The 20,635-nt window shown below is 44.2% G+C and overlaps 2 protein-coding genes and 1 long non-coding RNA gene across 6 annotated transcripts in view; 1 reads left to right on the top strand and 2 right to left on the bottom strand.

Moving 5' to 3' along the window:
- LOC109512014 (non-syndromic hearing impairment protein 5 homolog) overlaps positions 1–4,852 on the bottom strand; it is a 5,498-nt gene extending 646 nt beyond the window's left edge. Inside the window, exons 1-11 of one of the 3 annotated variants that reach the window (XM_019863471.1) lie at positions 4,777–4,852; positions 4,660–4,680; positions 3,404–3,622; positions 2,768–2,960; positions 2,474–2,651; positions 2,164–2,284; positions 1,843–1,980; positions 1,060–1,181; positions 867–990; positions 709–779; positions 7–556 (exon numbers count right to left, since the gene is read on the bottom strand). In XM_019863471.1, the coding sequence (XP_019719030.1) occupies positions 299–556; positions 709–779; positions 867–990; positions 1,060–1,181; positions 1,843–1,980; positions 2,164–2,284; positions 2,474–2,651; positions 2,768–2,960; positions 3,404–3,614 (1,416 nt within the window). In that variant the 5' untranslated portion in view covers positions 3,615–3,622; positions 4,660–4,680; positions 4,777–4,852 and the 3' untranslated portion in view covers positions 7–298. Of the gene's footprint in view, positions 1–6; positions 557–704; positions 780–866; positions 991–1,059; positions 1,182–1,842; positions 1,981–2,163; positions 2,285–2,473; positions 2,652–2,767; positions 2,961–3,403; positions 3,623–4,659 lie in introns of those variants that run through there. The other 2 variants (XM_019863470.1, XM_019863472.1) reach the window with 2 other exon arrangements.
- An 879-nt stretch (positions 4,853–5,731) lies between these two features.
- LOC109512002 (oxysterol-binding protein-related protein 3-like) lies at positions 5,732–16,312 on the bottom strand. 2 transcript variants are annotated; one of them, XM_019863449.1, is made up of 22 exons: positions 16,188–16,312; positions 12,956–13,126; positions 12,728–12,844; positions 12,400–12,453; positions 12,217–12,330; positions 11,966–12,115; positions 11,792–11,882; positions 11,533–11,636; positions 11,335–11,421; positions 11,108–11,243; positions 10,890–11,014; positions 10,659–10,790; positions 10,009–10,102; positions 9,395–9,630; positions 9,167–9,304; positions 8,845–8,908; positions 8,612–8,690; positions 8,340–8,484; positions 7,859–8,003; positions 7,647–7,773; positions 7,413–7,535; positions 5,732–6,332 (listed from the first exon to the last, which is right to left on the bottom strand). In XM_019863449.1, exons 2-22 carry the CDS (start codon positions 13,016–13,018, stop codon positions 6,236–6,238), a joined length of 2,421 nt encoding a protein of 806 aa, XP_019719008.1. In that variant the 5' UTR covers positions 13,019–13,126; positions 16,188–16,312; the 3' UTR covers positions 5,732–6,235. The 2 variants fall into 2 exon arrangements, with proteins under 2 accessions (XP_019719008.1, XP_019719007.1); XM_019863448.1 differs by having other exon boundaries at positions 10,659–11,014.
- A 1,427-nt stretch (positions 16,313–17,739) lies between these two features.
- The window catches only part of LOC109512023 (uncharacterized), an 8,761-nt gene continuing 5,865 nt past the window's right edge, over positions 17,740–20,635 (top strand). The window contains exons 1-2 of the long non-coding RNA XR_002167444.1: positions 17,740–18,025; positions 18,212–18,402. This is a non-coding gene — a long non-coding RNA (uncharacterized LOC109512023). The remainder of the gene's footprint in view (positions 18,026–18,211; positions 18,403–20,635) is intronic.

Raw genomic sequence — 20,635 nt, 5'->3', positions numbered from 1 at the left:
TGGTGACAGACAGGTAAATCAAATGCTCTACCACAAGATGGCGCAAAGGACCGTTAACCTGTGTATTCACCAGCTGCCATTCATGCAACATAATGTCAAGATATTGATCAATACCTTCTGAGTTAAATATAAATATAAACTTATATATATATGTATGTATATGTATATATATATTACTCCTGATGTAAAATATGTGTCTTGGATTAATACTCAATAACGGTTGGGAAACACTGTTATAGTCTGTAAATGCAAGAACACAAATACTGAGTACAGGTACCTTTTACAATCGAGCGAGAACCTAGACCACACAGGAAAAGAATTCCTGTTTTTGTCTACTGCACAACAGGGACAGTCCATACGCGCTGAGGCGGAGGACCAAGAATTGGATTTGACTTTTTACTCCCTTCTCCCACCACAGCTGGTCACTGTCGATGCTGATGGTCACGCCAATGGAGCCGAGAAGCTTCTTTGCTTGCTGGAAAGCTTGCTCTTCCCGCATCGGAGTAGGAAGACACTCGAGGGGGAGGCAAGGGCCACTCTCCTTCATCAGGTTCAACTAGAACGAAGGGAGATGGATGACGGGGAATTTAGTTGCAGTAACCATTGGGGTTTTCAATTGATGTACGAGTAATGTTTTTGAAGTATAGTGAATAAAAGCTTCTTTTTTGTAAGCGAACATGACGATGAGCAGTTCTTGAAACTACTCACCAGGATGCTGAAGGCCTTTATGAACTCGGGCTGACTGTCACACATGAGGCTCAAAGTTTTATCAGGGAGCTCTACAAAAAAAAAAAAAAAAAAAAAGCCCACCGGTAAGACTGGAAAAAGCTTTCCAGGAATCTGTCCTTGAGGATGTCTCCTCTCACCTTCCAAGGCAGCGACCAAGAGATGAGCAGCATGCAGGGAAGGAGAAGCGTCCTCGACAGAGTCTGAGAGCTTCTCCTGCCGAGTCGTGGTGTCAGGTGTTTTGCCAACGCACAATTCCTCGAGCTGAAAGAGACGGAAACAAGATTGGAATTCAAATCGTCATGGGCGTTCCCGTTGTGAAAGTTCACTGACCGCACACTGCAGATGCGACAGAGTCACTCTGTCCCTCAGGATATCTTGCAGTTTGCAATACAAGGCCCACCGAGTTGATTGGGGAAGCGCGGCTAGTGGGGAGAGGTCTTCCACGTGAGATCCTACGAAGGAACGACAGCGGTAAATCACTCAAGTTGCAGCCTACTCCACATTCCAAAAAGGGGGAAGAGGCACCGGGCCACTTCCTGGTTCGTCGCTTAGCAACCAGCAACACAAATAGCAAGCGTGAGCCGGGCCGTTCTCCTCTCTGAACGCCGCGTAAAATACGTGCAGAGTGAAAGCCCAAAATTTTTGGTCATATTTGTACAAACAGTCGTTATGACTTTAACCCTGTCATGCACCAATCGTGATAACCTGTAACCTGATAACACGATAAGCCGTCCACTGTAGTAACCGTTGTCCCTGAAAAGGTTAAATTAGACCTTAACCTGACATGTTTTTCCATTCTGGTGAAATACTTACAGAAGAAAAATGAATGCTACAACTTGCCGCACGGATAAAATTTGAAGTGAGGATCATTCATGTTTTACATTTCTTTGGGTTACTTTCATTTGGACTTTCCCTTGTAATTTGAGAAGAAACACCAGTTCCTGGAAGAAAAACCCCAGTATTCATTCATAATTTGTCCCGATGGGGAAAAAGGGGAACCGGCAACAATTAATAGATGTAATTCTGAGTTTCACTTCACTTCTAAAACAATGAAGCGTGAACATTGGAAGACGATGGTGAAAGGTGAAGAAAGACTTCTCCTCGGACACAAACCATTTTGTTGCGGTGATTCTTCGAGAATATTCTCATCAAAGCACCTCCCGTCCACGACGTCCATGTCATCTTGAGAGGACCACGACCTCACCTTGTCGGCCTCAAAGCCTCCGATTTGTCCAGGCTGGACGCATATCTCTGAAATGACAAGCATTTACGGGACGGATGAACAGTTGCACGTGTCACAAAAAAAAAAAAAAAAAAAAAGTCGATCATGCAAAAGAAAATAAGAATGATATTCCAGCTGTTCCAAGCATTTCTGAGAACGACTTTATCTTTCCAAGAATGGAGAAGTGGCATTCACGACCGTCACACACTCACTGAAGTGTCCGTCTTTTTCAATGTTAAGTTCCAGGACGCTATATGCAATGACGACATCAGACGGGATTTCCAAACAAACGTCCATGTCCGCCTCTATGTTGTTGCTCTCCTTGATGCAGACCTGAAATCAGATACACGCACTCGCTATTAACAAATTCCTTCACGGCTGCAATCTTGTCGTATTAACTTTTAATCGACATACCGTGCGGGGCCGCACACATAATAAAAACCGCCACTGCTCTTACCCCATGCAGATTGCTAACACGAGGCCAGACAAGACTTTGGCACTTTCGATGCACAAGACACTCACCTTAATGTTGGCCCCCAGCTTGCCCAACAGTCCCACCATGGCGTGCAAGGCACACTGCTCCTTTTTGGTCTCCGTGACAGTGCAGGCGGCGGTGGTGAGGATCCTCTCTTTGACAACGGCCAGGATGTCGGATCGCTTCTCGAGCTGCTGCACCAACACGTGCTCCATGTCAACCAGCCTGGTACAAAGGAGAGATGAATGTGTACTCTACGCAATGGAGATCGCCGCAGTAATAAAACACCACTGAATGTAGGTGTCGGTGTCTATTGTTCTATATCAGGAATTATTTAGTACCTCTTGTTGGAGTCCTGTAACAACTTGTTCATATCCACTTCCTCTTTCTTCAGCTTGCCGAAATCCGATTGGAGTTTAGATGAGCCCAGAGCCTCGACTTTTATGCCGACAGAAGCAGCTTCCGTGTCCAGCTTGCCAGCGAGTTTGTTTCCAAAAATGCCCATGTAGGTCACGAATTCTTTCTTGGACACAACTGAAACAGACATCAATGTGAGGCGTTCATGATTGAATCTTGAAATTAAATCATGCAGTCACGTGACCCAGTGTCGTTTCACGTACAATGATTTATGTACGGTGCATTTTCGGGAAAAATATGCAGCACAAAAGTCGAGTTGTCACTAACTTAAGGAGTAACTGTGCATGTGTTTTGCTCTTTCTTTGCCCTTTTTTTGTTAAAAAAAGACCAAGCATCTAAAAGGAGTATAAAGAGGAACATGAGAACAGAGGAAAATAGTGTTTGGGCGCACAGCTCTAAATCCGGACTAGGCTGTATACTGTAAAAACCTCCAAAAAACCCCCACTCACTTCATACAAATCAATAAGATATATCAGGAGAGCGAACGATGACCTGCGCTATATAGTACTGTACTTTTAATGTCAAGAAATAAACACAAACAGTCAGCAAGACTTACATACCAGGCGTAAGCCCCTTCTCGCCCAGCAACAAATCATTGAGCTTGAAATCTGTTGGTCGGTATTTGGGCCTCTGCCAGAACCAGACACGCTTGCGTTTGACCACCAGAGCCATCGGAAGCAGCTTGGAAGAGTCATTCATGCGGGACACGTGGATGAGGCTTCCCTCCGGGTCAACCTGACGGACAAAGTTGGCAGTGGCCTTGGAAAACATGGCTGGAACTGTGGGAAGAAAAAGAACACACGAGAGCTGAGGACAATTTGTAGTCTTTTCCCTCCCAAACGTTCCCAGAAAAGTCGAAAAAAATACAATTCAATCAAACCCTGTGCGAGTAGGCTACAAAAATTGACACACGTCAGTGTCATCCAATGAGCAGTCCACGCAAAGTTCCCTGTTATTAATACAGTCCGATAAAACACACACGTGCAGGACTTCTGCAAGCTCGGATTTCAAAGGGCAATATGTAAAAAAAAGTCAGCTGAAGTGGGTTTGCGCTCCATGATTTTGCGTTAGAACGGTAAATGCGAAGAACAGAAAGTTGGTTGCGAGAAATGAAAAGCAGAAAATGTTTCCCGCTGGAGGTTAAGCAAATACCTGTACTGTCATCTATTCCCACACGAACCCCCCACAGAATGTTCCTTCTTACTTTCCAACCAAATGTGCCTGCTTTTGTCACGCCCATACAGCACAACAACTAATTCATGTCGTTTGACTAAACTCGCGCCAGTAAACTTCAACTACTAAGATGCTGCACATGGCACAGTTACGTGCTGTTCGATTGTGTTACATAACATTGAAAGCTGCTGTCGACATGATGGTTGGGGTGGATGAAGTCGGGGAAGTCCCCCACTCAAGGCCCGTGCAGGTTAAAAAAGAAAAAAAAACACGACCCGCCACTGCATGATGACATATTTTCATCTGAGAAATCTGTTACGGTCCATACAGTTCTTAACGATGCTCTTTCAAATGCGAACTGTGCATGGAATCATTAGATTAGAAGCACAAGAAGTTGAAAGTGACATAAAAAAAAGGCGCTTGGCTACCTTCCTCAAGTCCCGCAACAGACACGCGCGTGTCCTGAAGTTCCCGGAGCCCCTCGAGCGTACCACCGCGGTCCAAAGCGAATCTCATGACTTGGATTTTCAAATTAAAATCACATAAGACGCCTTCCACAAAAGTGAGAAATGAATCTAAGGCCACCAATGTAGCATTTTGCTCACGCAAAGGAACGTTAAAGTAGGACTTACCGATTACTTACCTTGCCAGGAGGTTGTGACGTCGCCGTTCGAGTCCCGCGATGGCGTTGTTACCGAAGTCAATGTCACCGAAGCGGGCGAATAGTTGTCCACTTGGGTTTAGTAGATTGAGTTTGCTCACTCTCGCAGTTATTAGAAAATGGTGGGAGCAGCAGGATGGTGTGTGTGTGAGAGAGAGAGAGCGAGCTGGAAATGACACTTTTCCAGTCTATGGGCAGACTTGTGCCTCCTCCCACTGGCGTCTCTCAACTGGACTCAATTATTACACAGGCAGCTTCGCGTGTTTCCAAGACAGGAGCTGGTCTTGCCTCATTCAAATTTTCAGTATAAAACTGCATAAAGGAAATACTGAAAGTGATGCAATGTATGAAATGGTGGGGGATTTTTGTGGTTCGGCATCTCAATTTGAGTGGCAAAGAAATGGGGCACACACACAAGTGTAACTTCTGAGAGCTCACAAGCCCACTAACCAGCCTGTGAACCACACAAATTTCTTCACATTATCTCATCCTATTCTCTTTTCCTGTTGCCGTGGAGAAAAGTATATTGATCCATAAAACAAAATAACTTTAGGAGACAAATTCAGTCAAATGCCTCCACATGAGGTACACTTACAAGAATAATCTGATGAAAAGCGGCAACTCGAAATTTTCTTCTCATGTAGTTGCGTAATAGATATATTAGAACAATATCCATGCATGCACGATGATGCAACGCAGTCCTCCCTAAAACCACAATCAAGACAGTTTGACTGATTTGTCACGTCGTCGACAACTTTTTTTGAGTCAGAATTTGTAAAACTCCTTGAAGCTGTGCCAGTCGACCCAGGATAGATGTATGTTTGTTGAGCAATATACTTGCAAATACATTTCAGTCACGGAGTGTCTCTGACCCTGGAAGAGTCGTCATGTTGTCTTTCAGGATGTTGTATGAGTGCAGTGATCAGAAAGCAAATCATTCTGATCTTACATGGGGTTTGATCTTTTTGAAATAAACCAACCAAAAGCACAAGAAAGCTGTCAATCTTTAGTGTTATTTATTACCACTTTCGAAGCACCAGTGCCTTTTTTTTTCTTGAGATTCCTGTCCATCCAGAGTATGATGAGGTGGAGGATACCACAGAGCCAAAGTTGCTCGGGAACTGCTGATCCGCTCCTGTAATTCTGTACTTTTTTTTTAAACAGTTCTGTGGTTTTTCCTCTTCCCTTGACAAATGACATTTGAAAGTCTTTTTTTTTTGTAAATGTAACTGCAACAGCAGTTGAATGTGTGCAGCATTGCACTAAAAGGCACTTTGGTAAAAGGTGATCCATAAATCTCTGTTATGCAGTATACCTTGAGTCTACACAAACAAAGTGTAAATAAGAATAGAAATGAGACAATCATGTACACGATAAAGAAGGTGGTGGAATTGGAAAACAGTCTGCTGGCTCTTAAAAGAGGGCACAGGAAGTCCATGTTGGTTTTTGGTTACTGTGACACGAATCAGGGCCACTTGAGCTCCAACCCCACTTCAGTTTTCGACTTCCCTCTTTCTGGTAATTTGTAGTCGAGTGGAGTGCGAGTTGAATTGACAGGTCACCACAGCACAGGGAAGTCCACTTTAGTGAAGCCGGGGTCTCTGCGTAACTCCCAATACGAGTTGTTGCTCACCCATGTGTCATCTTCTGACTTTCTGTGAACACAATAAAAGCAGTTGTGGATATTTTCTTGATGAATGAGGCGAGTTTCCAGTCAGCCTCTATTCAATTAGCCATTTTGAGTACCATAGTACTGCGTGTTGTAAGATAAGATATCATAGCAAGGCTGCCTCCAAAAAACGTAAGCATTTTTCAGTTTCACTCGATGTTTCACTTGTGCTTTTGTGGCATTTGTGGGCAGACTTTCAAATTGTGAATGTGACGGTGCGTCCAGTGTCATTTTCGGTCAAGTATTTCCACATGCTAGTAGCGCAGTACGGCCATGATCTGCACTAGGACTAATGAACCAGTCGGTGCTTGTTGCAGCATGGGAAAAAAAAAAGTCCTTGTTGTCAATGCGTTGTTGCCCACATATTATTGGAAATAACATTTCGGCAACAGCGACAGCATCACTTCGCTCCACTGTCCTCGCGCTACGCCAACAGTCTGATGGTCCAGCTGCTAGCGGCAATCGGAACAGCAGCTATTGTCATTCACAGCGATCTTATTTTCACACTGACTGGTGCAGATGTTTGAGGACTGTCGCCTTGTTGGCCAAACATTTCATTGCTGATGGGCGAATCTAAAGGCTTCCGTCAATTGGCCGACGCAAAGACCAGCGATGACAAAAACACCTGATTGGCGATTCGTCATCTTCAAGCTTTAGACATTGGTGCCGATTAGGGGAATTGACTCATCGATTCGTCAGTTCAACCCTGAGTGAAAAGGGGAATTGGTGAATGAATGATTATGACTGGTTCTTGGGGGAAAAAAAAATCAAATAAATCTACAACAGGCAAATGTGCAAATGTAGGAGTGTCGTTGAAACGTGATATACGCGCTGTGCACTTTTGTTAAAATATAAATGCAACATGCATCTGTTACATGTATCTACAACGCGCGTGTCTTTCTTGTGACCAAATGTATGCTTGGCTGAAAATAACGGGGCTCAAGGAGTATGCAGACTCTCACTTGTGACACAGTAGCATGGGTATATGTCATCTCATAGTCATGCGGGTGAAGAAAGACACACGTCCGATTGTGTATTCAAACAAACAAGGACAGTGGCGGCATACTTGAAGAAGCATGGTCGGTGGGTCATGTTGTTGTCCTCCAGCACTTTCCTCCTCTCCCTCTGGAGCTGCTCTATCCTCTGCTTCTGTTCTTCGGCTCCTTCCACGTTTCCCTCCTCCAAGAGCCTGAACAAAGAGGCCAAAGGAAATTCGACATCATTCACTTACACTTAGTGTCTTGAAGGAGAAAGAAAAATGTATTTTTTTTTTAAAAATGGCAAATGAACTGATGTCAACCTCTGGTCCAATCTGAAGCGTGTGTCTGTAGGGGGCAGTAGAGGTCTGATGGTGGGATCCAACTCGTTTAACTCCATTGCAAACTGAGTGAAGCCATAGTACTGGTCCTGGTCCACCGGCATGGGATCTACAGAAACAATCCGCAGATATTACATGATCTCATTGTAAGGTGCAAGTAACGCTTCCTTTTTGTAAAATGGCCCTTGACTCACTTGCTCTCCAGATGCACGTGGCAGAAGGCGGGTGGCCCTGGAAAATGGACTCGTGCCATTTCCCAAAAATGGAGTGCACAACCTGTCCATTGGAATCGGTCACCACGCCCTCGATCTCATTGACGGAGGAGCTCCATGATTTCGCCTGAAAGAGATAAAAGGACAACTAAATGTAAAATCAAAGACCTTCTATCACGGTCCGTCGTAACGCTACAAATTAATCCATGAAAGGATTTGATTTCAGGCTGCCTAAAATGTTTTTTTTTGTAATTCCTTCTTTGGTCAACAGATGGTGCTGTGCTCTTGATAGTGAATGAAAAGTGTTGCAAAGAGAGGGAAAGTGAAAATAAATGTTTCAATAGTCATGCTTTGGAGATCAAACGTTTTGATAAAACAAAATAAAATGGCATGGGGATAAATGAGGTCATCTTTTATTATTATTAACTAATAATTCAAAAGGAGTCAATCTGTCGGGTCTGACCTTGACAAATGTGATTTTACACTCGCAAGTGTTACTGTTGACATTTTTGATGGTCATCTCGCCATAGTGTTCAATCCAACGCTGCCCACTGAGGATGTTATGGATGCAGGATGTCACTTTGTTCCATTCATAATGGTCCCCAAACCTACCAAAAACAAACAGTTACAGTTTTCAAAAGTTGGGGAATTTATCAAATTCAATCAACAGAAGACCTCCCTATCCTGGACAAGATGGCGGTACTTATCGCCCAAAAATTAAAGAGAATGACTTACGAAGGTAGCATGACGTTGGTCGTACCGATTGGAACAATTTCCATGGATTTTCCCCAAAATTTATTTTTCAACCGAACATCTACAAAGGAAGGAAACAAAATGTGTTAAGGGTTCACAAATCAAGCTAGAAAGATCATGTCTCCATCGAATAAACATAACTGCTGCGGACACACATTTTAACATGACGAGAAGCAGCAGAAACAAACAAAAAAAAAAAAGTCCTTCATGCTCACCTTGCCAAAAAGAAAAGTTCTTTGAATCCGAGTGACATACTGACACAGGCGGGTGATGGCTCACCTGGGCAAATACAATGGGAAAATCATAGGGATTAAAAAATAAAATAGCTAATTACTCGACTGTATAACCTGTTAGGTGAATGCGTCAGAAAACAGGAAGAGGGTGCTGTTCCGCCTCACACGGGTAACGAGAATGAGTCACCCGCCGCCTACCGATCTTTTAAAATGACTGTCGCGTCACGAGGGGAATGGCAAAGCGATACTAGTGCAACATTCCAAAGTCAAACGCAAACTTTGACGTTACCTGTGTCAAACCTACCTGTTCGCCGATAAACCTGAAGCCCTTGTCAGGTCTGTCACACTCGTAGGTTTCTCCCAAGACCGGATTGAAAGGTTTGCTTCCAGCTCGATAGTAGGAAGACGTGTATGCGGTAATCGCAAAGGTCGCAACGTAAACCTTTGTGGGAAAAGAAAGGCGGCCAAATCAAGGACGGCGTCATCAAATTTAACTCTTCACATTTCAAGAGGAAGTTCTCGCTCCTCTCACCATACGCTGGTAAGGGTTGGCGGTCTTGTTGGCTGTGTCCAGCAGCTCGCTGTACTCCAGCTCCTCACACAACCTCTGCAGGGTGTTGAGGGGCTCGTTCAATTGGACCGGCATCGCCACTTTGGACAAGTCCTTCCCAATGTTGTTCCTGAGGATGTTCCACAGACTCACGCTGCAGGGGGGACTGGGAGCGGGCAGCGTGGTGCGACGACGAATCACAGAGCCGACGCTACTCACTGACGAGGGGAGGCGTTGAATGATTAGGTTGTCAAAAAAATAAAAATAAATAAAAATAAGAGAGAAAGAACCAGAAAAAAACTGAGATGCTAAACTGGCTGTACTTTAAAAAAATATCGTTGCACTTTGAGTTTTTGATCACAGACCAGAGCGAATTTGGTTTTCTCAAATTAACATGGCACTTTCCGGATTTGTTCCACGCGCCTTGACTGAGAACAACGTTCATTTAATAAGAATCGATTGCTATCAGTCTCTGAAAATAAACACGCAAGAGGAATTTGTCACACTCCCAGATGGAAGGGGAAAAGCTTGCCTTCTCTTGAACAGAACGGAAAGGTGTACTCGTGCATACAAAGAGCGCAGCGGCTTTCACGTACCTGAATCGTGTCTCTCGCTGCCCCCTCCGTTGCTGCAGGTATCCACGGAAATGCTGTCGCTCACGTCGCTGATGTACGAGTCGTCGTCGGACAGCTGGGGAAGAGCAATCGTGAAAGGTCAGCAGGCGACCAGAATGAACAAAGAGAAATATTTCCACAAGAACACCGAATGACTCCATATATCCGTCAGGCTCAGGCGATTCATAGATCTTATTGATGAACGTGAGTTTAGAGTTTAACGCTCATCCTCACTGATGCGCAATGCTTGATTGATTTTTATCAAGCAAGCCCGTAAGTACCGCCTGAAACAGATTGCGGGCCTGTTTTAAAAACAGCTCACCCATGATGGGACATTGTGATTTCCCGGGAATTCGGTGAGAGTGATCATTTGAAATTATAACATCTGTTTCCTCATCCTGGTAAATCATTGCTGGTAGTTAGGAGTAGATCGGTCGCCAAGCTCAGTTAAAAAAAAAAGAAAAAAAAAGAATATGGTGACCCCTGCTGGACATGTTTTGATTTCATTTGCTTGAGACCTATCAATTCAAATCGGAAATTTAAAAAACGAGGTTTCCGAGTGAAGAATAAAACAGTGTTTTGAAAAGACCAGCGTTGAAAGGAGAAGGCTTCCCAAGTCGATCGAGCATCACCTCATTCTCAGAGGAGGACGAGGAGAGGAGGTACTCCTGCGCATCGTAGAACTCTGAGATCGACTCGGCGATTGACGCTTTGCTTTCATTTGATGCCTGGTGGACCAAAGAATGGCCTTCTTCTGGACAATCCTGGTCGGGTGATAAAAGTCGGCAGAGCGAATTATTACAGGCCGTGGTTATGGTGCGATCACATGAGCGCACGCGCTCAGGGGGCGCCGTGTCACTCACTGAGCCGTAGGCGGTCTTTAAGGCCGTAACCTGCAACGGCTGGGGAGCTTGCATTTCGATACTTTGCCTTAATCTGTCCCTTTCTGCTGACAGGGAGCCATACGCTGATTTCAGCGTGCTGTGGACTGGAGAGAAACAAACAGAAAAAAAAAAAAAAAACACGTGATTAAAATGACACACATTATGTCACCGGAGAAAAATCTCATCAACAGACTCACTGCTGTTAGCTAGCCTGTTGAAGTTCTCTTGCAGACGAGAAACGTCAACGGGAGAGTCCGGAGATTCCGGAAAGACCTCTTGACTGTTTGCCTCCATAGTTGGGAGATTGGGATTGGAGGCATTATTTTGAGGCATCTTAGTGGCGAGAAGAAGAAAGAAAATACGTGGCAGCATGAAAGCCAGTCCTTCTAAATGAATCGGCGACAAAATACAGTCGTATAAATACCTGTGTTGTTACTTTGCTGTTTTTGCTATTCTTGGAGCGCCATTTCTTTGTCTTCTTCTCTTTCTTTGAGATATCAGAAGTCGATGCCTGTGGTGACATAAGAAAATGACGTCTGTCGAGTGCCGAACCCAATCTGACTGACACGATCCAAAATTGAGTTCATAGCAGCTGCACAAAGAGTGGACGTGGCATGCTTACTTGGAGTGCGTTGATAGATGACGCAGAGTATGTGCGATGCATGACCTCCATGCTCCTCAGCAGCAGGTTGAGTTCCAGGAGGTGCGATTCACACTCTTCCAAGTCTAGTGAAAGAACATCATTTCCATGAGGACGAAAAGTTCTCGCAAGAAAAGAGAGTTCGGTCGAACTTCGGTTCAGAACGTTTTCGGCCAGAGTGTGTGGCGTTCAAGTGCCAGACTAGATAAAGGTGAGTTGTGAAAAAAAACAAAAAACAAACCTTTGGCACACTTATTCATGTCCTCTGAGGAGTGAAGCCAAGAGCTGACCTTGGCCTGATGGATCGACATCTGCTTGGGGAGAGAAGCCCTCTGCGTGCGAGGGCGATGAAATGACTTTGGCCCTTTGCTAATTGCCGATTTTCCGCAAATCAAGCTGCGCTGACGCAACTTACCTTCCTTATGGAGTCCGTGACAGCGGGCGAGGATAAGGTGTGAGTGTGGTAGTGGTGAGGGTGAGGATATGAGGAAATCTCGTTCTGCCGAAACACGCGGTGATGACGCAGCTTTGACACCCACTCCTCAAACACTTCGGGAGACTTTGTCTGGGTGCCACAAATAGGAGTCACAAAAACAAGTCGTGAATCGAATGATGTCATAGGCGGCCCATTTTGGATGCGTGTTTCGTGTGGATCGTCGACGGTACCTTGAGGTGATAGATGTTGTCCTCGGTGTCCAGGTCGATGCACATGGTTGACTTCTTGATTGCCATGACGGAAAGGCCGACATCAATGCAGCCATGAATCTTTCCCTTTCTCAGCTGTCAGTTCAACAAAGTGCGCGTTAGCATGCAAAAATGACAACAACACAGTCCAAAGGAGATACTTACATCCGTGCCATGCTTCGCATACTTCAGGATGCCTTTGTCCAACACGAAAAATCTCTGAATGGCATTGATGAGTGCAAACAAAAAAAAAGGGGTGGAGGAGGAAGAAGGATGAGGATTAGTCAGGGTGATAGGAAAGAAAGCAATCAAATGAAAAATGACCAGAGACGTCATAAGATGACAGGTGAGATGATGAGGACTTCCCAGCAGTAATTTTTGAAAACACAGATTTGGCTTCACAACAATTATTTCATGTGATGCGCTGCGCTAGGACGCCCACGTGATTAATTATACGCTATGGGCCTCCAATCCTGTTTGATGAGGTGCTCACCTTATGCCATCCTTTCATCGGCCACTTCCTTCTCTTTAACAGGAAGCCCCGCTGTGGCTCAGGCTGCTGCATGACGGCAGGAGCCCCCCTGAGCCCCTCAACAATTTCCCAATTATCCTGTAAGGGGGACCGGGAAAAACAGCACATAGCAGAGGTTTGACAAAAACATTTCATCGGCAGCAAACTCATGTTGTTGACCAAAGGGGGAAGAAAAAAAAAACCCCTCACCTGGTTACTATCCTGCTTCGAAGAGCCACTACTGTCACTATGAGTTGGCGATGGCGACATCATCTTTGTCGTCGTCCCTTTTTTGGGCGTCAAGTCCAGCGCTGGGGATCACAGTGGAGCGGCAGGCGGCAGCCACTCTGACCTTTGAAGGTCACGCAACGGAAGGCAGTGCTGCCGAGACAGGGTTCAGAGAAACTCAGGTGAGGACAGAGCAGATGGGTTTCGCTCTTTTCATGTGCACGTGCAACCAGAAAGACTCCAAAATGGAAGTGATAACATCCCTCGTAAAAGTGCAGTTATTTGAAGCAAGTAAGGATATTAAAACTGGGCTGCACGGCGGATGAGTGGCGATGAAATCCCTTAAAAATGCTTATTCCTGCCGCAAACGGTTGTAATTTTTTTTTTTTTTTTACTGGTAAATACTCCTCATCCTAGATGCTTCAGTTTGTTTTTAGAACAATCCTGCTTCGAAACAATGGCCGGTGAAAAGCGTGGCGTTCTTGTTGGTGATAATGCTTAGCCCGTGTTTACATGAGAAAAAAAAAAAAAATCAGCTTCTCGCTGTGATATAACAGACATTCCTCTCCTTGCCACACATGCCCCAACCGGGCTGTGTTTGTTCATGCTTTTGTTGCAGCGCCATGAGCGTTTGCTAGCCACGCCCCATTTGTGCACGATACTGTGAAGTGAATGTGAGAGACCTGTGCAACAAACTGCTTCCCAAAATGGCTGACAGGCACCTTTCGGGGTTTACGTGCATGGCAAATTGTGTAGAGTGCACTTCATAATAAGGCGCGGCTCCATGCAGCCTATGCATACAGTGTCATGGTTAAAATGCGTGTGTGCTATTTTGCGCTATCTCGGGGGCCTCCCTCGCGGCCGTGCCCGGGGGGTGAGTCATCAACAGGAAAGAATGTGCTTTGGTACACCATAGCAAGCGTGTCTAAAGGCACACTGAATCCCCACGCTGGGGCTTGGACTCAAAACACAGACATCATAGAAACAACACACTTGAACAGCTTCATGTAGCGCAACAGAGTTCTCGGTTTATTTTCTGTTGCTGGGTGGATGAGGCCTAAAGACAACTCTGACCCTCAGACAGAAAACCAGATCAGAACTACAACGTGAAACGGTAACACTAGCGGTCTGAAATTTCATTGCGGTTTAACGGCAACTGGTAAACCCGCGTTATCCCGAAACGTGTCAATCATTAATGACACAAACGATTGTAAATTATCTGTTAACGGCGCAAAGAGGTTATGTCATCGGCAAAGTCACAAGGCAGACGTGAGGGAAGAAAGGCGTCAAGGTGAAGCAAAATGACGGTGGGTTTTTTTTTTTTGTAAAATGGGTGAAAGGGAAGAAGAGTCAATGCAAATGCGACCGGCTGAATGAATGAGCGTCATTCATGAATGACAATCGGGACTTTTGCAGTAATATTTTTCATTCTGTCACGTGAGAACAGATTGCAACTTTTCCCATCTCCATCGTCTTGCGGAAGCTTGACACGAGCTAAGTTCCAGCATGAGAAAATGTCAGACTGGACTTTCCAGTCGTGAACGAGAGTGACATCAACAGACGTTGTTTCACAACTACTACATCGGCCTTTGAGCATGTATTCTTCCAATCCGTCGAGTGATTCATCTAGTAATCGACACGGAACGCCAATTGAGCATTTATTCAATGTTCTACAAGTATACTGAACGGTCTTACTAGGGAGGACAAAGAGTGTATGAATACTGTGCATAGCGCTTACGCTGGATATTCACGATATTGAATAAATTCTCAAACAGAGATGCTGTCAACCGGACAAGCTGGATCGCCTGCAGTGGATTAGCATCGAAATGGACAGCAAAGAAGTCCTTGCAAATGGGTAACATTCCCTCCGGTAAACCTCCAGAATCTTGCGGCAAAGCTCCTTACGGGAATTATCCGATGAAAACTGCGCATGATCCTGTGATTATCAGACTGTGAGTGTAAAGTTGCTTTCAACCGACTCACAAGCACCCAAATTTTGTGACACAACCATAGCAGCTGTTTTGTTCAAAACATATGGTGGCAGCAGCACTTAGCAGCCCTTATCTGACCTGCTGACATCATGTCCACATAGTCTAGCGCTGAGCGGTCATATTTTTAACACCATGCTTGACTTCAATCTAAAAGCCCGTGATGGTTGAATGCAGACATCAGCACCCTGCAATCGTTTGCAGACCATGTCACTTAGGATAACTTTCAAGCTTGATGTTACAGCTCATTGCTTTGGGAACAAAACATGAAGTACATCCAATTAGGCTACCTGTCTTTTTTTTTTCTTTTTTTTTTTTGGAGGGGTGCAGGGGTGAAATAGCACGGAATGTTTCACATCTTTTTAAGTACTGTAGGCGTGTACTGCAAAGAGTGACAGAATCATAAATCAGTAATATCAGACAATCTGAATGGTGACACCCAAAAACGCGTTGGCAGTACTGTGACTAATTCACCTGCTACCTTCTAGTTCGCTCTATCAAATCCACCTCTATTATGATACAGACCCAAATCAATTTTGTACAGTACCGTTACAGATTTCATATTTCCATAGACAGGCATTTCAGCAAGACTAGATTGTATTTGGTTTGTTTTTAGTACTATTACTCTGCTTTTTTTACCCCCATGAAATCAAAAAGCAGCAGAAAAGAGTACCTACTTTTTCTGAGGGCATCATCTTTTATTTTGACAAATAAGTAGTGTATATACAGCGGATACAAAAAGCGAAAAGTGCCTAGTATAAGACAATAATAACATTTTGAAATAAAGTCTTTTTTTCTACGTTTCACCAGTGACTTCGAAAAAGGCTTCATATTCCTAACAGTAATTGGGCAATTGTAGACAGGCGGCAACGACGACTACCTAAAATAGCTAATAAACATTTGTGAATGGAGATAAACTCCACAGGTGTCCAGTTTAAAACGTTCGGTTCCCACGGTGACCTGGCAACGCTGCAATTCGTCAGGAGTGAGAGAGTCCAATACTCCTGACTTTATCGTCGAACCGGTGCGCTCAAAGCATCGCTAGCAACTCAATCAATTCCCCATTTCGATGGGGTCCTGCTTTCAGGCACTGGATGGCCCACAAATGTCACGACAGTCTCATTAGTCATTCTATCGAAAGCGGTGTTTTTATTCCTCCGTCAAAAACCCGATTGCGACGCGGCGCTATTCAAAACAAGGGTTGACATTAATATGGAGATAGCTACCTGAGTTGATGGTGTTAGTGGGGAGAAACGAGGCGAAAACAACCGCGTCGCATCCTGGTTGCAGAGAGGTGAAGTACCTGTCCGGGAAGTCCTCCCGATTCCTCGCTTCATTGCTCTACAACTATGGAAAGAGGCGGAGTTTGAGTGGCGGGTTGGGTTGAGAGACGCTTGTGTTAGCCAATCACAAGTCGGCATCAAGACACCCGGGGAGGCGAATGAGGAAGGTTTCACAAAAACAGGCCGCTTGAATGACGTGGACAGAATTGCAATTTGCCGATGGCATTAATAAGGTGAAAGTTGAGCGTCAAAACAATGAACATTCGAGCTGTGTAAAGGGACAAAAAATAAAAAACGATGCAGAGGGAGGAAACTCCAGTACCCATTGGCTCTACTTAAGTAGAAGGACGGATACGTCTGGAAAAAAAAAACACAAACGTAAAAGTGAATTGTACTGTTAAAAAAAAGTCTCTGCACACAAAGTTGAATCACTTTATTGTTTACCAGTCCTACGTAAAGTACCTGCAAGTGACACTGCGACAAAGTAGACGAGAAAGTACACATCTCTTCAAATGGTGGTGGTAAAAGTTAAAAACGTGTCAGAAGAAAAATATTGGAGTACTTTAGTAGAGTAATAACGTATTTGTACTTAACGACTTCTCAACTACAGTGACATCAATGTCACTATTACTCTTCAGTACAAAATACTACACCGATGCATCAATGATCACTTGACATGTTTGTGTAATCTGTTTATTTCAACGAATGTAATTGTGTGGTACATCTGCGGGAAAAAAAACAAGTTTTACACTTTACTTGGCTGAATTGCAAGACCTGCAGTTACGTAACAGATTGTTTAGACAGTCTACAGTAAATGATGGTTTCAACCATACACAAGTGAGAAATGTCTGTTTGCAGTGTACGAGAATAAGCAAATGGGGGTGAAGAGCTTCTGATGAGTACACCTCTATTTTCCTCGGAATGCCTTGCTGTTTCAGGTTTTGTTTATCCGACAAAAGAAATTTCCCTCTGCATGAGCACAGGGCTGTGCTCCCTCCCTGCTTGTGGTTGTTTCTTTAGCAACAAGGAGGTTGGATAATTAACATTCGAAGGGAGGAGAACATTTAGGAGAGTCATGTGTTTGCAGAAACTTGCGGAGATTCCATGGCTGAAGGTGTTTGGAATTTGAAAGAGTGTATTAGAGCACATGCATTGGCTCTCATTTGAACATATACCTAATGTTGTCAATGATGAATGTTTGGAAAATAAAGAGAGATCATTTTCAGGAGACATGTCATTTAAGAACAACACATTTCCTTGTGCGCAGACTAAACAACAGGCAACACACCCTCGTGTGATTTTGGCACGGTCACACATTTTGAACCACACCTGTCATGCATTCAGATATGACAAGGCCTAATGCGTTAAGCCCACGATGACTTCCAAACACTTTAACGTTGGGCAATTTGAAAAGCGAAAGAAGAGACAGAGTGGCTCATTAATAAACTAACACAACGAAAGCGGATTCCTGAATAGCTATTATTTACATCTCCTATATCATATTTCTGTCTCACAAAGACACCTCCAACATGCATGATTGACAGTATGACAGCATCATGCTAAATGCTTACACAAAAAAATGCATACTAGCGAAGATTGGAATGGTCTTCAGGGAAGAACGGATAACTCTTTATTGCCCGAAATGATCTCTTTTCAAAAATCCTAAGTTTTTTATTTGCAAATTTATCCCGGTTGTCACCACGTGTGAAGCAAGCTTGACAAGTCCCTCTGGAAACAAGTTCCCTATTAGCATACTTTTGTAAATGGTGTACATCTGAAATGTGGGGCTTGCTTAACTCAAATTTGCTAGAGAACTGACTTGACCTAGATTTGAACTATGCCCTGACTTTTCATGTCTGTTCACTTTGAAAATAGATATTTTCAAATTAGTTTAGATGATTACAGTCAAGTTATTATTGTTGTTATTATTATTATTATTATTATTATTATTATTTTCGTCTCAGGAGGTGCGGACGCCACCCAATGAAGCATGTATCATTGAGGGGACTCCGAAGTTATATTTGGATATAAGGATTATGTTTTTTGAGAAAAACCAGAAAAAGAGCATGGCAACATCCAAGTTTCAAAGATGAGAGACATTAACAACTATGACATCAAGACCCTAAGCCTAACGCGTGAATATGAAACCCACAGACAGGTTGGTGCTAACATGCTAACTTCACAGTTTAGCCAAGCGATAGCTAGCCAAATATTAACTAAGCTTTCACGTCGATTCATCATTTAATTGAGAAGAGAATAAAGTAATTGACAATATGAAATGTGTTTTTGAAACCATTAAAAAGGGATGTGTTGAGGAATGTTTGAGTACAGCTCGCTAATGCTAGTTTGTGAACACAGTATATTTTGGGACCGAGCACAATTGTACGTCTTAATTGACTGACTAACTCAAACAATGACAATTTTAGCTAACTGCGCGGTTGTGCAAGTTCCACTTTAAGATTTTCAATGTGGCCCTTGTAACTGCAGAGGGCGATGTTGAACAGACTCAATTCATTTGAGGAATAACAGCTGCAAATCAGATGCCTCAGCTTTCTTCGAATGAGTACTGGAGACCACGTTTTGTTTTGTTTTTTGGGTTTTTTTTGGGGGGGGGGGTTCTTTAATCTAATAGTAATTGGTAATGGGGCAAGGTGCAAAGATACAGATTTTGAATGTATGCAGTTGTCCATGCTCACACTCCTTAGTTCAGGTTTTCAATGGGATTCGTGCTCACTCACTGGCACTGCCTTGATAAGATCTCAAGGCACATTCTCTGAGTCATTCTGTGATTCAGTCTGATGATGTGCAGTTTCTTTCAAACATATTCCATCAACGTACTGTTCTCACTCATTTTCCTTGATCCCGCGGCCTCCTCTTTTTTTTTTTTTTAATCATACCCCCCCCCCACACTCATCACCCTTTCAACAGGGCAGTGGCGCGTTGTAATTATTTCCAGATGCAGAAGTATATCATCCGTTCTCCCCTTCTGCATTCTCACAGAGGAGACCAAAGCTCTTGTAGTTGCGCTGTCGCCTCTTTTTTTTCCCCTCTCCTCAACATATTTGCCTCGGGAGGTCAAGCAAGCGGGGACTCGAGCTGAACGGAATGCAGACAAGAAATGCATTCCCCATCTTACATTGGGTGTGTTTTTTTGTGCAACAAGGACTTTATTGTTCTTTTGTTATACACACTGTATCGTGTGAGTTTTCTTAGCATTACATGCCTCCTGTAATGAAAGCCAGCTGGAGAGCAATGGGAAGATGGAGGTTTGCCGCTTTCCTGTCCAGGTGTCCCTCCCTCACTTCCTCCACCTTTATACAAAGTACACGTTTGATCCAATGAGACAACACTAGATGGACAAAAGAACAAATATTACAATTGAGTTTGTAAATGTAGGTCAGCGTTTGTGATGGCGTTTCGATCAGGTCTTGCAGGCCTGACCGCCCACCACTGCTGGCCACATGTCCCAATATTTTTATCGTGTACAGCGCCTGTGTCATCCTCATCTTTTGTGCACATAGACCTTTCTCAGCACGAGTGACAGATAGGAAAGAGTCTCTTTCACCTTCCCCCTCTAAGTGCATAAACATGCTCTCTTCACCCCCGCACAAACATACGCGGGCGCACATACTGCATGTCTCAGTGCGCGTGAGCATGAGTCCGTGTGCAAAGCTCTTAATGAGCCCACCAGCTGTTGCTCTTGTAAACACACAAGTCCACCACCTCCTCGCTGCGTCTTTCGCTTCCTCTCCTTGATTTCCACCGGCGAGTAACCAACACAAAAATGTTCACGATTTAGTCTTTGCAATAGGTGCCTTTGTCAGATAAGGTGACAATCTGTGGCAAGCTAACCAAGTCTATTTGATTAGATGCTGCAGGAACGAAGATACAATTCATCTTCCTTTTGAGACACTAAGAGCGAGGATTTGTTTTCGTGACAGTCCCATATGGATGGACTCTTCGGTGAGGGTCAGGCCCACAGAGGGGAAAGCGATGAATGCAATCTGATTTACTACAGGATGCACATGTTTCTACTAGGGCACATTTGCTTTGACTTTGTTGCTTTGGGGAGAGTCATTCGGTCGGTCTTGGGAGGATGCACGTAAACAACGTAGAAACAAGAAGAGTGATTCACGCTTGTGTTTCTTGGTCATCACCCTCAGACGGAGATAGTTGCTGATGTAGCTGCAGGCTGACCCGGTGTAGGCACGGTGGCAGACAGCTCCGCGCGGGGTCCTAACAGCTGACGAGTGCACCAGCTTCTTTTTTGAATCTGGGTCAGACCCCAGAACACTTTTCCTTCCTTCCTCCTTGCATCCCTTTGACTCGGTTACAATTTATTGCCGTGCATGGTTCATTTCATGTTTCAAGTTCCAAAGAGCCCCCCCCTC

This window comes from Hippocampus comes, unplaced genomic scaffold, assembly GCF_001891065.2.
Source record: "Hippocampus comes isolate QL1 unplaced genomic scaffold, H_comes_QL1_v1.1 scaffold91, whole genome shotgun sequence".
NCBI lineage: Eukaryota > Metazoa > Chordata > Actinopteri > Syngnathiformes > Syngnathidae > Hippocampus > Hippocampus comes.
The sequence above is the reverse complement of the archived record's forward strand: the minus strand, read 5'-3'. Positions and strand labels throughout refer to the sequence as shown.

What these genes read in the sequence shown, in the direction of transcription:
- LOC109512002 (XM_019863448.1), bottom strand. Translation starts at nt 13,018, where the DNA reads ATGATGTCGCCATCGCCAACTCATAGTGACAGTAGTGGCTCTTCGAAG. An exon ending in CGAAGCAGGATAGTAACCAG is followed by an intron (nt 12,845 to 12,955) that starts GTGAGGGGTTTT and finishes TCCCCCTTACAG; the next exon opens with GATAATTGGGAAATTGTTGA. An exon ending in CATCTATCAACGCACTCCAA is followed by an intron (nt 11,422 to 11,532) that starts GTAAGCATGCCA and finishes ATGTCACCACAG; the next exon opens with GCATCGACTTCTGATATCTC.